The sequence below is a fragment of the Anser anser genome (assembly GCF_964211835.1).
Source record: "Anser anser genome assembly, chromosome: 3".
NCBI lineage: Eukaryota > Metazoa > Chordata > Aves > Anseriformes > Anatidae > Anser > Anser anser.
Window position 1 is genome coordinate 114,644,924 of NC_139722.1, and position 12,047 is coordinate 114,656,970.

The 12,047-nt window shown below is 37.5% G+C and overlaps 1 protein-coding gene across 12 annotated transcripts in view; it reads left to right on the top strand.

The window, feature by feature from the left end:
• The window catches only part of EML6 (EMAP like 6), a 135,091-nt gene that overhangs the window by 119,734 nt on the left and 3,310 nt on the right, over window positions 1–12,047 (top strand). For 10 of the 12 annotated variants that reach the window (XR_014582893.1, XM_083832334.1, XM_083832339.1 and 7 more), the window contains 12 exons: window positions 626–755; window positions 1,970–2,068; window positions 3,276–3,296; window positions 3,641–3,814; window positions 4,929–5,137; window positions 5,989–6,146; window positions 6,856–6,970; window positions 7,543–7,731; window positions 8,797–8,969; window positions 9,549–9,711; window positions 10,380–10,483; window positions 11,656–11,809. Coding sequence is in view for 11 of the 12 variants with exons in the window: in XM_083832334.1 (XP_083688460.1) it covers window positions 626–755; window positions 1,970–2,068; window positions 3,276–3,296; window positions 3,641–3,814; window positions 4,929–5,137; window positions 5,989–6,146; window positions 6,856–6,970; window positions 7,543–7,731; window positions 8,797–8,969; window positions 9,549–9,711; window positions 10,380–10,483; window positions 11,656–11,809 (1,689 nt within the window). In the remaining variant the exon portion in view is untranslated. The remainder of the gene's footprint in view (window positions 1–625; window positions 756–1,969; window positions 2,069–3,275; window positions 3,297–3,640; window positions 3,815–4,928; window positions 5,138–5,988; window positions 6,147–6,855; window positions 6,971–7,542; window positions 7,732–8,796; window positions 8,970–9,548; window positions 9,712–10,379; window positions 10,484–11,655; window positions 11,810–12,047) is intronic. The other 2 variants (XM_083832338.1, XM_083832341.1) reach the window with 1 other exon arrangement.

Here is a 12,047-nt window from a genome sequence, read left to right on the forward strand (position 1 = left end):
CCACTCCCCCCAGCTATTTGGAATGTCCATGAAATATGCTGAACAAGGAATATTCTCTGGACTATGTGAACAATTTACGATTGCTCGGTCTGTCACTGTCATTCACATTGTTCAAAGTAAGCTGTAATTGTGTCTGGGACAGATCCATTAAGATCCATTTGCTATAACAGCAAATCTAACAACAATCCATTGACCAGCAGTGTTTTTCTGTACGAAATTTCCTTGACAATGCTCATTGTAAGATGTAATGTCTGAGACACCTCTGATTGATGTTTTAGTTATGGAGTTGCTTATAGCCTGCCTTTGCTTCTCATAAGGACTTTAATGTCAGAATTTGGTCTATTTTGAAGACTTCAATTAGAAGTAAAGATGTTTGTAAATAGCAGATGTTCTATATAGATGTGAAACTATGATGCAAAGGTTAATAAAATTGGACCCGTTTTAAAGTCACATATATTTATCAGGGATAGATAATTGTGTTTTTTTGTTGTTGTTGTTGCTTTTACAAGATACTTGTGTCTTGTGCAATGACTTCCGGACTTCACTTACATGATTCAAACTCTCTAACCTCTTTGTTTATTCTTCTATTTCATTCTTATTCTTTCTTTCTGTTTTATTTGACTAGGAGCTGGCTTTAGACCATGTTTTTGGATACAGAGGATTTGATTGTCGCAACAACCTTCATTACCTAAATGATGGTGCTGATATTATTTTCCACACAGCTGCAGCAGGCATAGTTCAAAATCTTTCTACTGGTAATTCAACTTGAAACAGTACTTTGAGACAAAAAATACTGTAAAAATGAAAGATTTCTGTATGAAAGTCATAGTTTTTTAACATTCCCGCAAGTTTTTCACATTCTGCATCTGGATAAATAATGCAAAGTAATTTCAATGGCTATTTCTTCATCTGACAAGTTCTGCTATTGAGGTCATCCTGTAGAGCTGTCCTATTCCTTTCAGGAGGTATGAGATTCTGTTCGGAAGCGTGAGGAAAAACTGTCTTACTTCTGCAGTTAGGCCTTGCTAAGATCCACACTGAAGACATAGGAATTGCTTTCTCAGAGGGGAGCGCCTGAGATATGAAATGTTGAGCATCCTTAAAATTTTAGGAGCAATAAAATCCACTGTTTCATTCTAAGTTATGTTAGCAAAGGCATACTCCAGGGAAGAATACATTTTGATGCAATGCAATGTGAGTAAACTGCTCTTTGGAAGGAGTAGAAATATTCCCTGACTTTTTGGGTAATGGGAAAACAAACAAACAAAAAAACCACAGCTACACAGCTAGCTCTGAGTTGTAGCACCAACAACTGCATATTCTCCATATATCTTAAGAAACAAAGCCAGTAGTTCTGACTTTATTCTCTTCCCTCTTGGTGCAACAGTGAACCAAATGGTGACAGCAGCACACTCAGCGGCTCTGCTGCCGAGGAGAGGCAGAGGCAGAAAAGCTGTCACATCTGCTGACCCTGGGGGACTCTTGCCCTAACGCAGTCTCTGACCAATAGAGCTGGGAAGCATGGTCCCTGCTTTTCTTTCTGGGCCATTCCCCTTGGGAGAACAGTGCAGAGCATAAACTTCCCAGGGCTGTGCTCTCCTCTTTGCTTCCCATTGACTACTTCAATTAAGCAGGAAACCTGGTCTGTGTGTTTGCCAGTTTTGTTTTTTTCTTGCAGTTACGTGGCTACGGGATGATTCTTGGACTGAGTCCTGGTTTCCCGGATGTAGCTAGTTTACTAAATACTGCTTTTATATGTATGTGTTAGTGATTACATTCATAGTGCGTTTGGTAATGGTGCCTGGGAATGAAAGCAAAGCAGCTCTCAACATACTTATTGCTCTCCATCCAAATATCCCTTAGAGAGCACAGCATGCGTGTAGCATCAAGCTGCTTAAATGTTCTTGGCTTCAGTTGTGGTTCTTTCTTTGATACTGTCATGAATAAAACCATGTTTGAATTTTATTAGGTAGTCAGAGTTTCTACCTGGAGCATACTGATGACATTCTCTGCCTAACTGTGAATCAGCACCCAAAGTATAAAAATATTGTGGCAACCAGCCAGATCGGTAGGTGACTCTCCATATAACAAAGTTTTACTCAAGAATTATCAGGGGCACTGATTTATTTTGGGCTTTTCTGTGTAGGAATTTTACTAGGACTTGCCACTGTTACTGTCATCATTTTTTTAAATTTGATTTTAAAGAGATAATAAAGCCTCAGGATTTTCTTATGATTTGAGTCTACCTGTAGTAGTTTCATCTCTGATTGTGAGTCAGTGGATTTTAGAGTTAACTGTAATATAATGCTATTTCAGAAAGCAAGTTTTTATAAACTGTGCTAAATCAACTCATTAATCTATAATCATAAGATTTCCAGAATTCCCTCTTTCCTTCTTGTATCCATGGCACTGTTTAGCAGTAAAATGCTTAGCTGTGAAAATACAATAATGAACATTTCCTGTGCAGAAGTACAAAAGCTATACAGAAAATGAAAGAATTAGAGTGAAATCTCTGCAGAATTTATGACACAAGTAAGGGCTGATCCTAAAACCATTAGTCCTTTTCCAGGAGAAAACACTCTACAGAAAAATGCAGGATCATTTATCCCAAATAGGATAATTAATTTAATGAAAAATAATGGAGTCATTTTAAATCATTTTACTCTGGAAGGATGCTCAAGTCCATAACTTCTGTAGTAAGTAATTTAACAGTGAGACAGAAAAATGGTAGTAGATGAACACCTTGACAAACCATCTTTGGCCACCTGTACTGAGTGCTGTTACTTTTAATTTGATTGTCGAGTAAACACAAAAATCAAGACATACAGTCAGAGCTGTGGTTCAAAATACTGATTTCTGTGATGTAGAACAGATGTCTGTTAAAGCCCCTTTTTCTGTCAGTAAGAGCCCATGAAATCAGTGTTTCTGATTTTGGTTGATATCCTGTATAACTGTAGATTCGTTTTAGTTTTAAAGTTAGTAAATTTTTTAAAAAAAACCTGCATGCCTTTAACATTTCTTTTAAATGCCAATTTTAAAATGAAAAGTACTAAATATTGTTGCTATATTTGTGTATAAAAGACAATATGCCCAAAAAAGTTCAACAGTATTCCTGCTTATTTGTTTTGTTGATTTAATCCATATCCATTTTCAATTTTTTAATTTTTTTTTTCCTTCTGGTGCTGATGCTGGCACTTCAGCATTAGAAACATGACTTATTTCACCTATTGTTTTCCCTTGGTGCTTCCTCATTTGCCATTGCTCTCACAATGCAGGTGATATGACAGAATTTACAGGTAAGGCTGATTTGTTTGTGAATCTTGGTCAGCAGAGTTATGTAAAAGTCTCATGTTACCTCATTGTATCTGTGTGAATCGCGGATACAAGTGAAACATCTACAATTTCTTTTGCATGATATTCTTCATAAATGTTATGTTGTTCTTTTAGAGTTTGTCTTCATGAAATACAATAATTTCCCCCTGTGTTTTTTGCAAGCTCTTATGATTTTTTTGAGTAGTGTTAATCTTAAATAATAATAAGTGTCTGTTTAGGTTAAATGTTCTTGAAAAAATGTGTATTTTGCATTGAAGCTTCTGACATACTGAATTAATTCTCTTTTAATACATCTTTTTACATTTAGGTACAACTCCCACAATTCATATATGGGATGCTATGAGTAAACAAACAATTTCAATGCTACGTTGCTTCCATACCAAAGGGGTCAACTATGTCAACTTCAGTGCAACTGGCAAACTTCTGGTTTCAGTGGGAGTTGATCCAGAACATACTATCACAGTATGGAGGTGGCAAGAAGGTAACTCTTGAAAACACATTCCTTCAGTCTAGCAGATCTGAGTACAATTATTTGGTTTTCCTTTCAAGCCCTTGGCACTGGTGTTCTTACTCCAAGTGTCATGGCTCCCTAAAAGTTAAAAACTCAATGAAATGAGATAACAATGTGCTAGAAAATATTAACACGAAAATAAGTTTTAAATTTCTATTATGAATAGAAGTAAGTTAAGGAAAGAACGTTTAATATAAAATTCTGTAAAATTAAGGGAAGTATTTTCTTTTTCTTCTGAAACTGCTTGAACTTGAAATTGTATGCAGTAGTTAGGCCTTTGGAAAGTCATTTCCAGAAAAGAATTATCACCTTTGAAAATTCTGGAGGGCAGAAGAGGAGGGTTTCAACTCACCAGATGTTTCCCTGCTTTACTTCAAAAATTCCACAGATTTTTAGTTATCCCTGCACATACCTGTGCTTACTGCCTGTCTCCTCCACTTCAGGAGCAGGCGTTACATTTTCCTAATTGCTATGAGTGGTTATATCAAAAAGATGTTCTTAAAGAATGTCCAATGTCCCTGAACAGAGCAGGTTTCTCAGGAAATGCAGTAGTCCTACTGTGCCTTAAAGGTTCTTTAAGAGTAGCGGTAGCAATGCTCATCTTTTTGGCCTGCTTTTTCTGGGAGCAGAAAATCTGGATTTAATTCGTGCATATGGACTTTGCGCCCAGATCTCTGAAAGTGCGCTACTAGTGGCTGTTGGCCTGATGTAGCCAACGTGCAGGTGCCTTGGTGTTTTCAAAGAGTCAGAGACACTAATTCTTGAGTGTCAGCTTCCCTGTGTGTTTCACCAGATGGCAACTTACTGATGATACTCAGAATTTCTGTGTTGTTATTTCAGTGACCAAGGAGACGAGTCATGCTATTATGATCCTAAAACTGTCAAATGTAATGGAATAACCAGGGATCAAGCACATTGCATGAATTAAGATGTTTGATACACAATAATGTTGGGATTTGCTTAGCTTGCAGCATCTGAAACAGTTTTCTAATCCAATACCAGGTCAATTTGTTTTATAAAATCATATCAGATCTTAATTTTGCAGATAAAATTAACTATTTTTATCCTTTCCTAATTAAAACAGGGGCTAAAGTTGCTAGCAGGGGAGGACACCTGGAGAGGATATTCGTTGTAGAGTTCCGCCCAGATTCAGACACTCAGTTTGTGTCTGTTGGGGTAAAACACATGAAGTTCTGGACATTAGCTGGCAGTGCTTTGCTTTATAAGAAAGGAGTCATTGGTTCCATGGAAGATGCGAAAATGCAAACCATGCTTTCTGTTGCCTTCGGAGCAGTGAGTTCAAATTACTTGCTACAAAATTTTATAATACCTTTTTATTAAAACTGCAAGTGTCAATTTCCTTTTGTTGAAATCCAGTGCAAAACCATGGGAGTTCTTGCTTAATACTTAAACTTCTAACGTGATACTTGTACACCTTTAGATCTTCATGTAAGTTTTCTAAACCAGGTTGGGTTTCTCTGTCAGAGAACATTTTTTATTAATGACAGTGCATTGTATTGTAATTTTGTGTATAGGCTCTGCAACCTTTTTTTTCCCTGTTGACAGTGTTTGGTATGACATATACTAGTGATCGCAAATGTTCAGTAAGGAACCGCAATTCTATGGTCTTGATTTCGTAGTTACGGAAAACAATGCATATTAACAGTGAAAAAGCAGTGTTACTATGCTACCATGCTCTGAAATAGCTTCTGCTTCATCCAGAAATTCCATAGAAATTACCTTCACAAAAATTAAGCATAAATTACAGAAATCACCAATTCAAAAAAAAAATAATCCTTTCTCCTAACCATCCACCCCCTGGACTATGGTACTAATGTGTGAAATGTAAGTGTATACATTTAGGCTTCCATGATCAGGCATTCTGTGGCGCAAATCCTCATGCTGGTGCCCAAACAAGTGACTTTGTTGTCAAAAAGTGCTTAATATTGTGTTCCATATTAATCATCTCAAAGAAACACCATTAGAGTGCAGTCATTAAACTCATTCTTCTCAGTGCATATGGTTCCTACATTGATTACAGTTGAATTTTCTCAGGAAGTCCAGTAGCTAAAATAATTTTAATTCAAGCTGATCAAAAATGCTGAGATATTTATTATATCAAAGATCATTGCTATTTGTTGCAGAATAACCTTACATTTACTGGTGCCATAAATGGAGATGTCTACGTCTGGAAGGATCATTTTCTGATTAGACTTGTGGCAAAGGCTCACACAGGGCCAGTGTTTACAATGTACACAACTCTTCGGGATGGACTCATTGTTACAGGAGGCAAGGAGAGACCGTAAGACATATACTCTTCCTAAAGTGCACAACTCTTTTCTCTCTTACATTATTTTAATATAAGTAATGCACTAGACATACCGAATGGTTCCCAGGGATAAACCACGTCTGTCCTGTAGAAATTTCAATCTAAATTTCAATCTAAATGACACACAGCATGCCCAGGAGTCTTAGTAAGTAAAAGACTATTAGCTAAGACACTTGAGGGTCATAGTAATGCATACATCCACAAAGGATGTCCTGAACTTCAAATTAGAAATGATATAAACACCTGTGTGGTCTCATTGTGGCCTGACCTTCTGCCAGACTGGCAATTTTTTGGTTAATTTTTTAAATTCTGTCAACCTACAGACTGCCTCTCCCAGTGGAGACTTTGTGAGTAGTAAGTTCTTCTATTTATTAAAAGTAATATCAACTTTGCAGACCTTATCTCCACAACAGAGATTTGAGATTAAGTGACAAGAGAACAATTTACTTTTTACATATTAGGTATGCTACTGTTTAAAACATGAAGTGTGAGTGTTATCTACCATATTTTTATTATTTACTTTATATTACAGGGTAGCAAGGTGTCCTTACATTGAATCACCTTCTACTGTATTTATGTTCTATTATTTAAGTAATCAGAATAATATTGATAGGATTTACAGATGAGATTTGTTGTAGCCCGTGCAGGAGACATCTGTATAACACAATAAACTCCTTTTCAGCACTAAAGAAGGGGGAGCTGTAAAGCTATGGGATCAAGAGATGAAACGGTGTCGAGCATTTCAGCTTGAGACAGGCCAGCTCATCGAGTGTGTGCGCTCCGTCTGCAGAGGAAAAGTAAGTGAGCCAACGTGGCAGATTCCACAAATTGGCACACATCACTGGATATTGTTGTTGGTGAAGATCAGATGGGGAACATTTAGGAAGAGACTCTTCTAAGCTGTATGAATATATATGCTTTTTCCAAGTTTTTGCTGAGAAAACTCTTGCAGTTTAGACAGTGACAGTATAGCTAGAGTAGATGCTCTCTGTGACAGTCTAACTGAATCTAACACTTTGTTTAGATTTTTATGTTACTGCCCCAAAATGATATTAAGTCACCTTAGAGGTATGAAAATCATACTTTACCAACTGGTATGGAAACACTTTGTTCTGAATAAAAATCCTTAATGGCACAATGTAAGTCCACTGCCATTACTCAACTGTAATACCCGAACATGATAGCAGGTCTTGAGATGTGGAAGTGTTGTACTCTCCTGTTTTTAAGATGCTGCATGGACAAGCAGCATAAATCAAGATGAGTTATCACAGATATATCTATAATATGTTGGTATTTTACTGCCAGTGATACTGTATCTGCTATATTGACAAACCATCTCTCTCTCTTTCTCTCTTTTCCCTATGGACAGGGGAAAATTTTAGTGGGAACAAAAGATGGGGAAATCCTCGAAGTAGGAGAAAAAAATGCTGCTTCAAACTTGTTAATTGACTGTCACATGGAAGGGGAAATTTGGGGCTTAGCAACTCACCCCTCAAAAGACATATTTATCTCTGCAAGTAATGATGGAACAGCAAGAATCTGGGACCTGTGTGACAAAGTGAGTATCACTAATAGAAAAGAACGTGATTAAAAGTGAGAATTTTATATACCCCTGCATTTTTCCAACTGTACAATGTGCACACCTCCAGCCACGTGCACCTTTGAGAGGCCACATAAAAAGACCAACATGTTTTTTCTATTTTAGTACTGTTCTTTTCCTTCTATGTGGCCATGTGAAAAGGTAAGTTCTTGGTGAAGTAGCATGCCACACTTTCCAGAAGCAAGCTATTTGCAGAGAAATGCAGTTACATAAAAGCATTTATGCTGATGGAGTGCCTTTTATTGCTTAACAAACATTATTTAAAAAATGAGATTTTGATCTAAAAGTACAGACTGGCATGCATTAAGGGAGCATTTTAATTCTGTGCTGACATTGGGTAACTCAGATAATTGGCTAACACACAGACCCTGACAATAAGCCTGCCTCACTGGCAAGCATGACTCCCTCATTTCTAGAGACTTTTTTTAGAATTGATCATGTTGCATGTATGTAAATCAGGATTTTTTTTTCCAATGTCAAATTGCATTTATCAGCAATGAATTTTAAAAATGACAAAGGGGTTTCTTGTTATGCTAGACTACATAAACCTTTTCAAAAGCTAGTTACCTAAGCTAGTAGGGATAATTTTTAACGTGAAAAATGAATATACTGTTAGTACAATCAGGTAAATGAAACTGCAAGAACATTTTATTGTTTACGTGTAGCAAATAAAATAAAATTACACTCCCCCCTCCATCCTGCTCACCAGTATAGACACTATCAAAACAGCCTTTTAAATAGAATAGGAAACTGAGTTTTCACCATTTTTTGCTAAACAGTATTCTTTCTGATGTCAAAATTGAAGTCATCCTGCAACAAGATAGATTTATATTTTGAATTCTGTTTAGCAACATATGCCTCGTGGGATGTGACTTTTATGTGCAATTTCAGATTTATATTTAGAGGAAACGAAACAGAATTTGTTTTTAATAAGTGGCTTTTATAAGTTTTGCTTGGAAACTTTCCATTTACTTGATAGCTTTCTACAGTACAGGTATGATACTATTGCTTTCGTTAATACAGAAACTGCTGAACAAAGTCAATCTAGGCCATCCAGCAAGATGTGCTGCCTATAGTCCTGATGGTGAGATGGTTGCAATCGGAATGAAGAATGGAGAATTTGTTATTTTACTTGTTAACAGCCTTAAGGTTTGGGGCAAAAAGCGAGACAGGAAGTCTGCAATTCAGGATATTAGGTATGTCAAAAACTTCACTTGAAGTTCTCTAAATACACAGCCCTTGCTCAGGAAATAGTCCACCCAGTTCAGAGTTGATTTCCATTTTTCTTGCAATTCCTTATTTGTTGAAACTTGCATGAAATCATGAAATGTATTTACTGGCTGACTAACAGATACCTTAAGCTTATATATACATACACCTTATATAGCACACTCTTTTTTCAAACTGATATAATTCAGTTATATCCACTTCAGTAATTTGTATACTGTGGAGTTATGATTCTGAAAGTTAATATAACACATTATAAAATTGCAAATCCTGTTTTCTCATGGAGGATTGGTGTTACTCTGCATATTGTGCCGTGCACTTTCTACAAGCGCAACATTAACACCAGTTCACTATGTATGACAACCTCAGTCTTTCTTATTAAGCATCTAAGCATCGGTGTTTGGTTTGGATTTAATCTCACTATTGATAAAAGGTTTTTCTTGTTTCACAGTAAGGTAAGTTTGTCCCTTTGTGTTATCATAGGAAGCAGAAGAAAATGTTGCACAGAAACGGTAAATTATATCTTCATTCCATATTTTATTGTCTAGGATCAGCCCAGATAACAGGTTTTTGGCTGTGGGTTCACAAGAACATACTGTAGATTTTTATGATCTCACTCAAGGTACAACCCTAAACCGAATAGGCTACTGCAAAGACATTGCAAGTTTTGTCATCCAGATGGATTTTTCTGCAGACAGCAAGTACATACAGGTATGTCTCACAAAGGACCATGCTTATTTCTATTTATTGTGACTTACTTGCTATCAAACATAATAACAAGATGGAGGTAAGAAAGGGTAGGGGAGACTTTCTGATGCAGATCAGATAACTTAGATTGCCCTTACGATGTTCACAGAGCTATAAAGTCGCCTTTTTCTTTCTAAATAGTTGGGTCTTCCCCTGGGTTCTGCATATCCTGCAGTTGCAATATAGCTCAGTTCCCGTAAAAGATTAGCAGTGTGCTGAGGGCAAGGTATTCTCTTATCCCCAGTGTCATATGCATTGCCTTAAAATAAAATTGTGGACTATAAGCTCAATATAGAACCCTTTCTCTAGGTTGGGATGCATATCATAGCTGAATTCACATGGGAGATTTCCTTCTAAATTTAGTAAAATTGGGTTGAGATAAGCAAGAGAGTAAAAGGAAATTCATCAACTATGTAGTATGCATATAAACACCTCATTCAATTATCATCCTGTAACATTGTTATTACTTTATATTACATATAATTATAGCTAATGAGGAGAAAAACAATGGTTATCTGTGATGTTTATTTGCTGATACTGCTTGCTAAGACTATTATTGCTGGAAATTTTTTTAAAAGATAAATTGATGCACTTCTGGCAAAATTTCTAGCTTTTTCCTTTCCTGCTTTCAGGTATCAACTGGTGCCTATAAGCGTCAAGTTCATGAGGTACCACTAGGAAAGCAAATAACTGATCCTGCCATGATAGAGAAGATTACATGGGCCACATGGACAAGGTGAGAAATTGAGGAACAAAGTTCTACCTGACTGAGGATGAGCGCAGTACTGCATACAATACAGTGCACAGGATCAGACTGTGTAAACCAAATACATGAAATGTCCCTGGGGGTTGACAACTCTGAAAGAGGAATCACACACTCCCCTTCCCTAAAGCTCTTACACATCTTTTTCAGTTGCTGAAGCTGGTTGGTGTCATGCTGTCTCTGTGTAACATTATTAATGCTGTCATGTATCACTGTCTTATATCCACTCAGGCTTGTTGCCATTTGTCCCAGCCTTCCAACAGTGAAGTGCTTTGCCCCTCGCGTTGCTCTGTGCTGTTGCAGGTTCACTTTCATTGGCATGCTGGCGTAGGTGCTACCTTATCCCACATCAGCAAGCACAAGCAGCATAGGAGGCATGGAAACATGAGCTGATTGTATAGAAAGGAGTTGTGGGTACCATTAAAATATATTTATTGACATAGACTTACATAGGACCCTTCACACGTGATTACAAAACCACGGTTGTGCACTTGCTGTAGAATGTGGAACAGGCCAGAAGCAGATCTGACAGTGAACAGTGGGATGATAGTACAGGCAGATGTTTAGGAGAAGATAAGTTAGAATCCTCCCACTCTTACTGCTCCGTAATTAGGCATAAAAATTCTGCCCCAAATTACTAATTTCTAAGGGCTCTTCACAGCTTTTGTGAATGAGACAGTTAACATTTGGGTAAACAATTATAAGGAAACCTCAGCTAAGGGGGAAAAAAAAAGCTATTTTGAGAAATACTCAGATCCAAACAAGTATTCACTCATTCAGAAACTCAGGCTAAGGGAAGAGAATGTTACTGTTAAAAAAAAAAAAAAAATCACTAAGGGGAGGGTACAGTACTTGCCCATGAGGAAGGGAAAAGCCCATAGTTGCTCAAGCTCCTTGTATAAAACAATGGGAGTGGTTTCACAGGAGAAAACCTCATGATTTATGATTAGAGATGGTTTAGGTGCCACGCACCAAAGATGTATTCTTGTGATGCTCTCCATTATGAGAACACAGGCAATGGTTTTTTAGAGGGAAAATATTTTTAAAGAAGGCAGTTAACAGGCTGTTGCCTCACCATGCTCTGGACAAGAGCAACCACAAGTCTTATGGTCTAATGTTCTTTTTTTAACTTCCTTTCTGAACAGCATTCTTGGAGACGAAGTCATTGGAATTTGGCCGCGAAATGCAGATAAAGCAGATGTTAATTGTGCATGTGTGACCCACGCTGGCCTAAATATAGTCACAGGCGATGATTTTGGTCTGGTGAAACTGTTTGATTTCCCATGCACAGAAAAATTTGTAAGTAGATATTTTATTTTAATCTAAGCAGCTTGCTTTTCCCCATGTCCAAATTCCTTAGTGTATGTTTTTAAGGAGTCCAAAGTGCACGGCCCAACAGGTCAGCTCCAGGCTGCTCCCAGCCAGCGCTGGTTGCAGGAGCGTGGGAGCCATGTGGCAGACTGGCTGTCCCTAGGAAAGCCGCTCGCAGGTGGCAGGGTAGCCACCTTCCAGCTGCTGGGAAGGCCACATCTCCCAG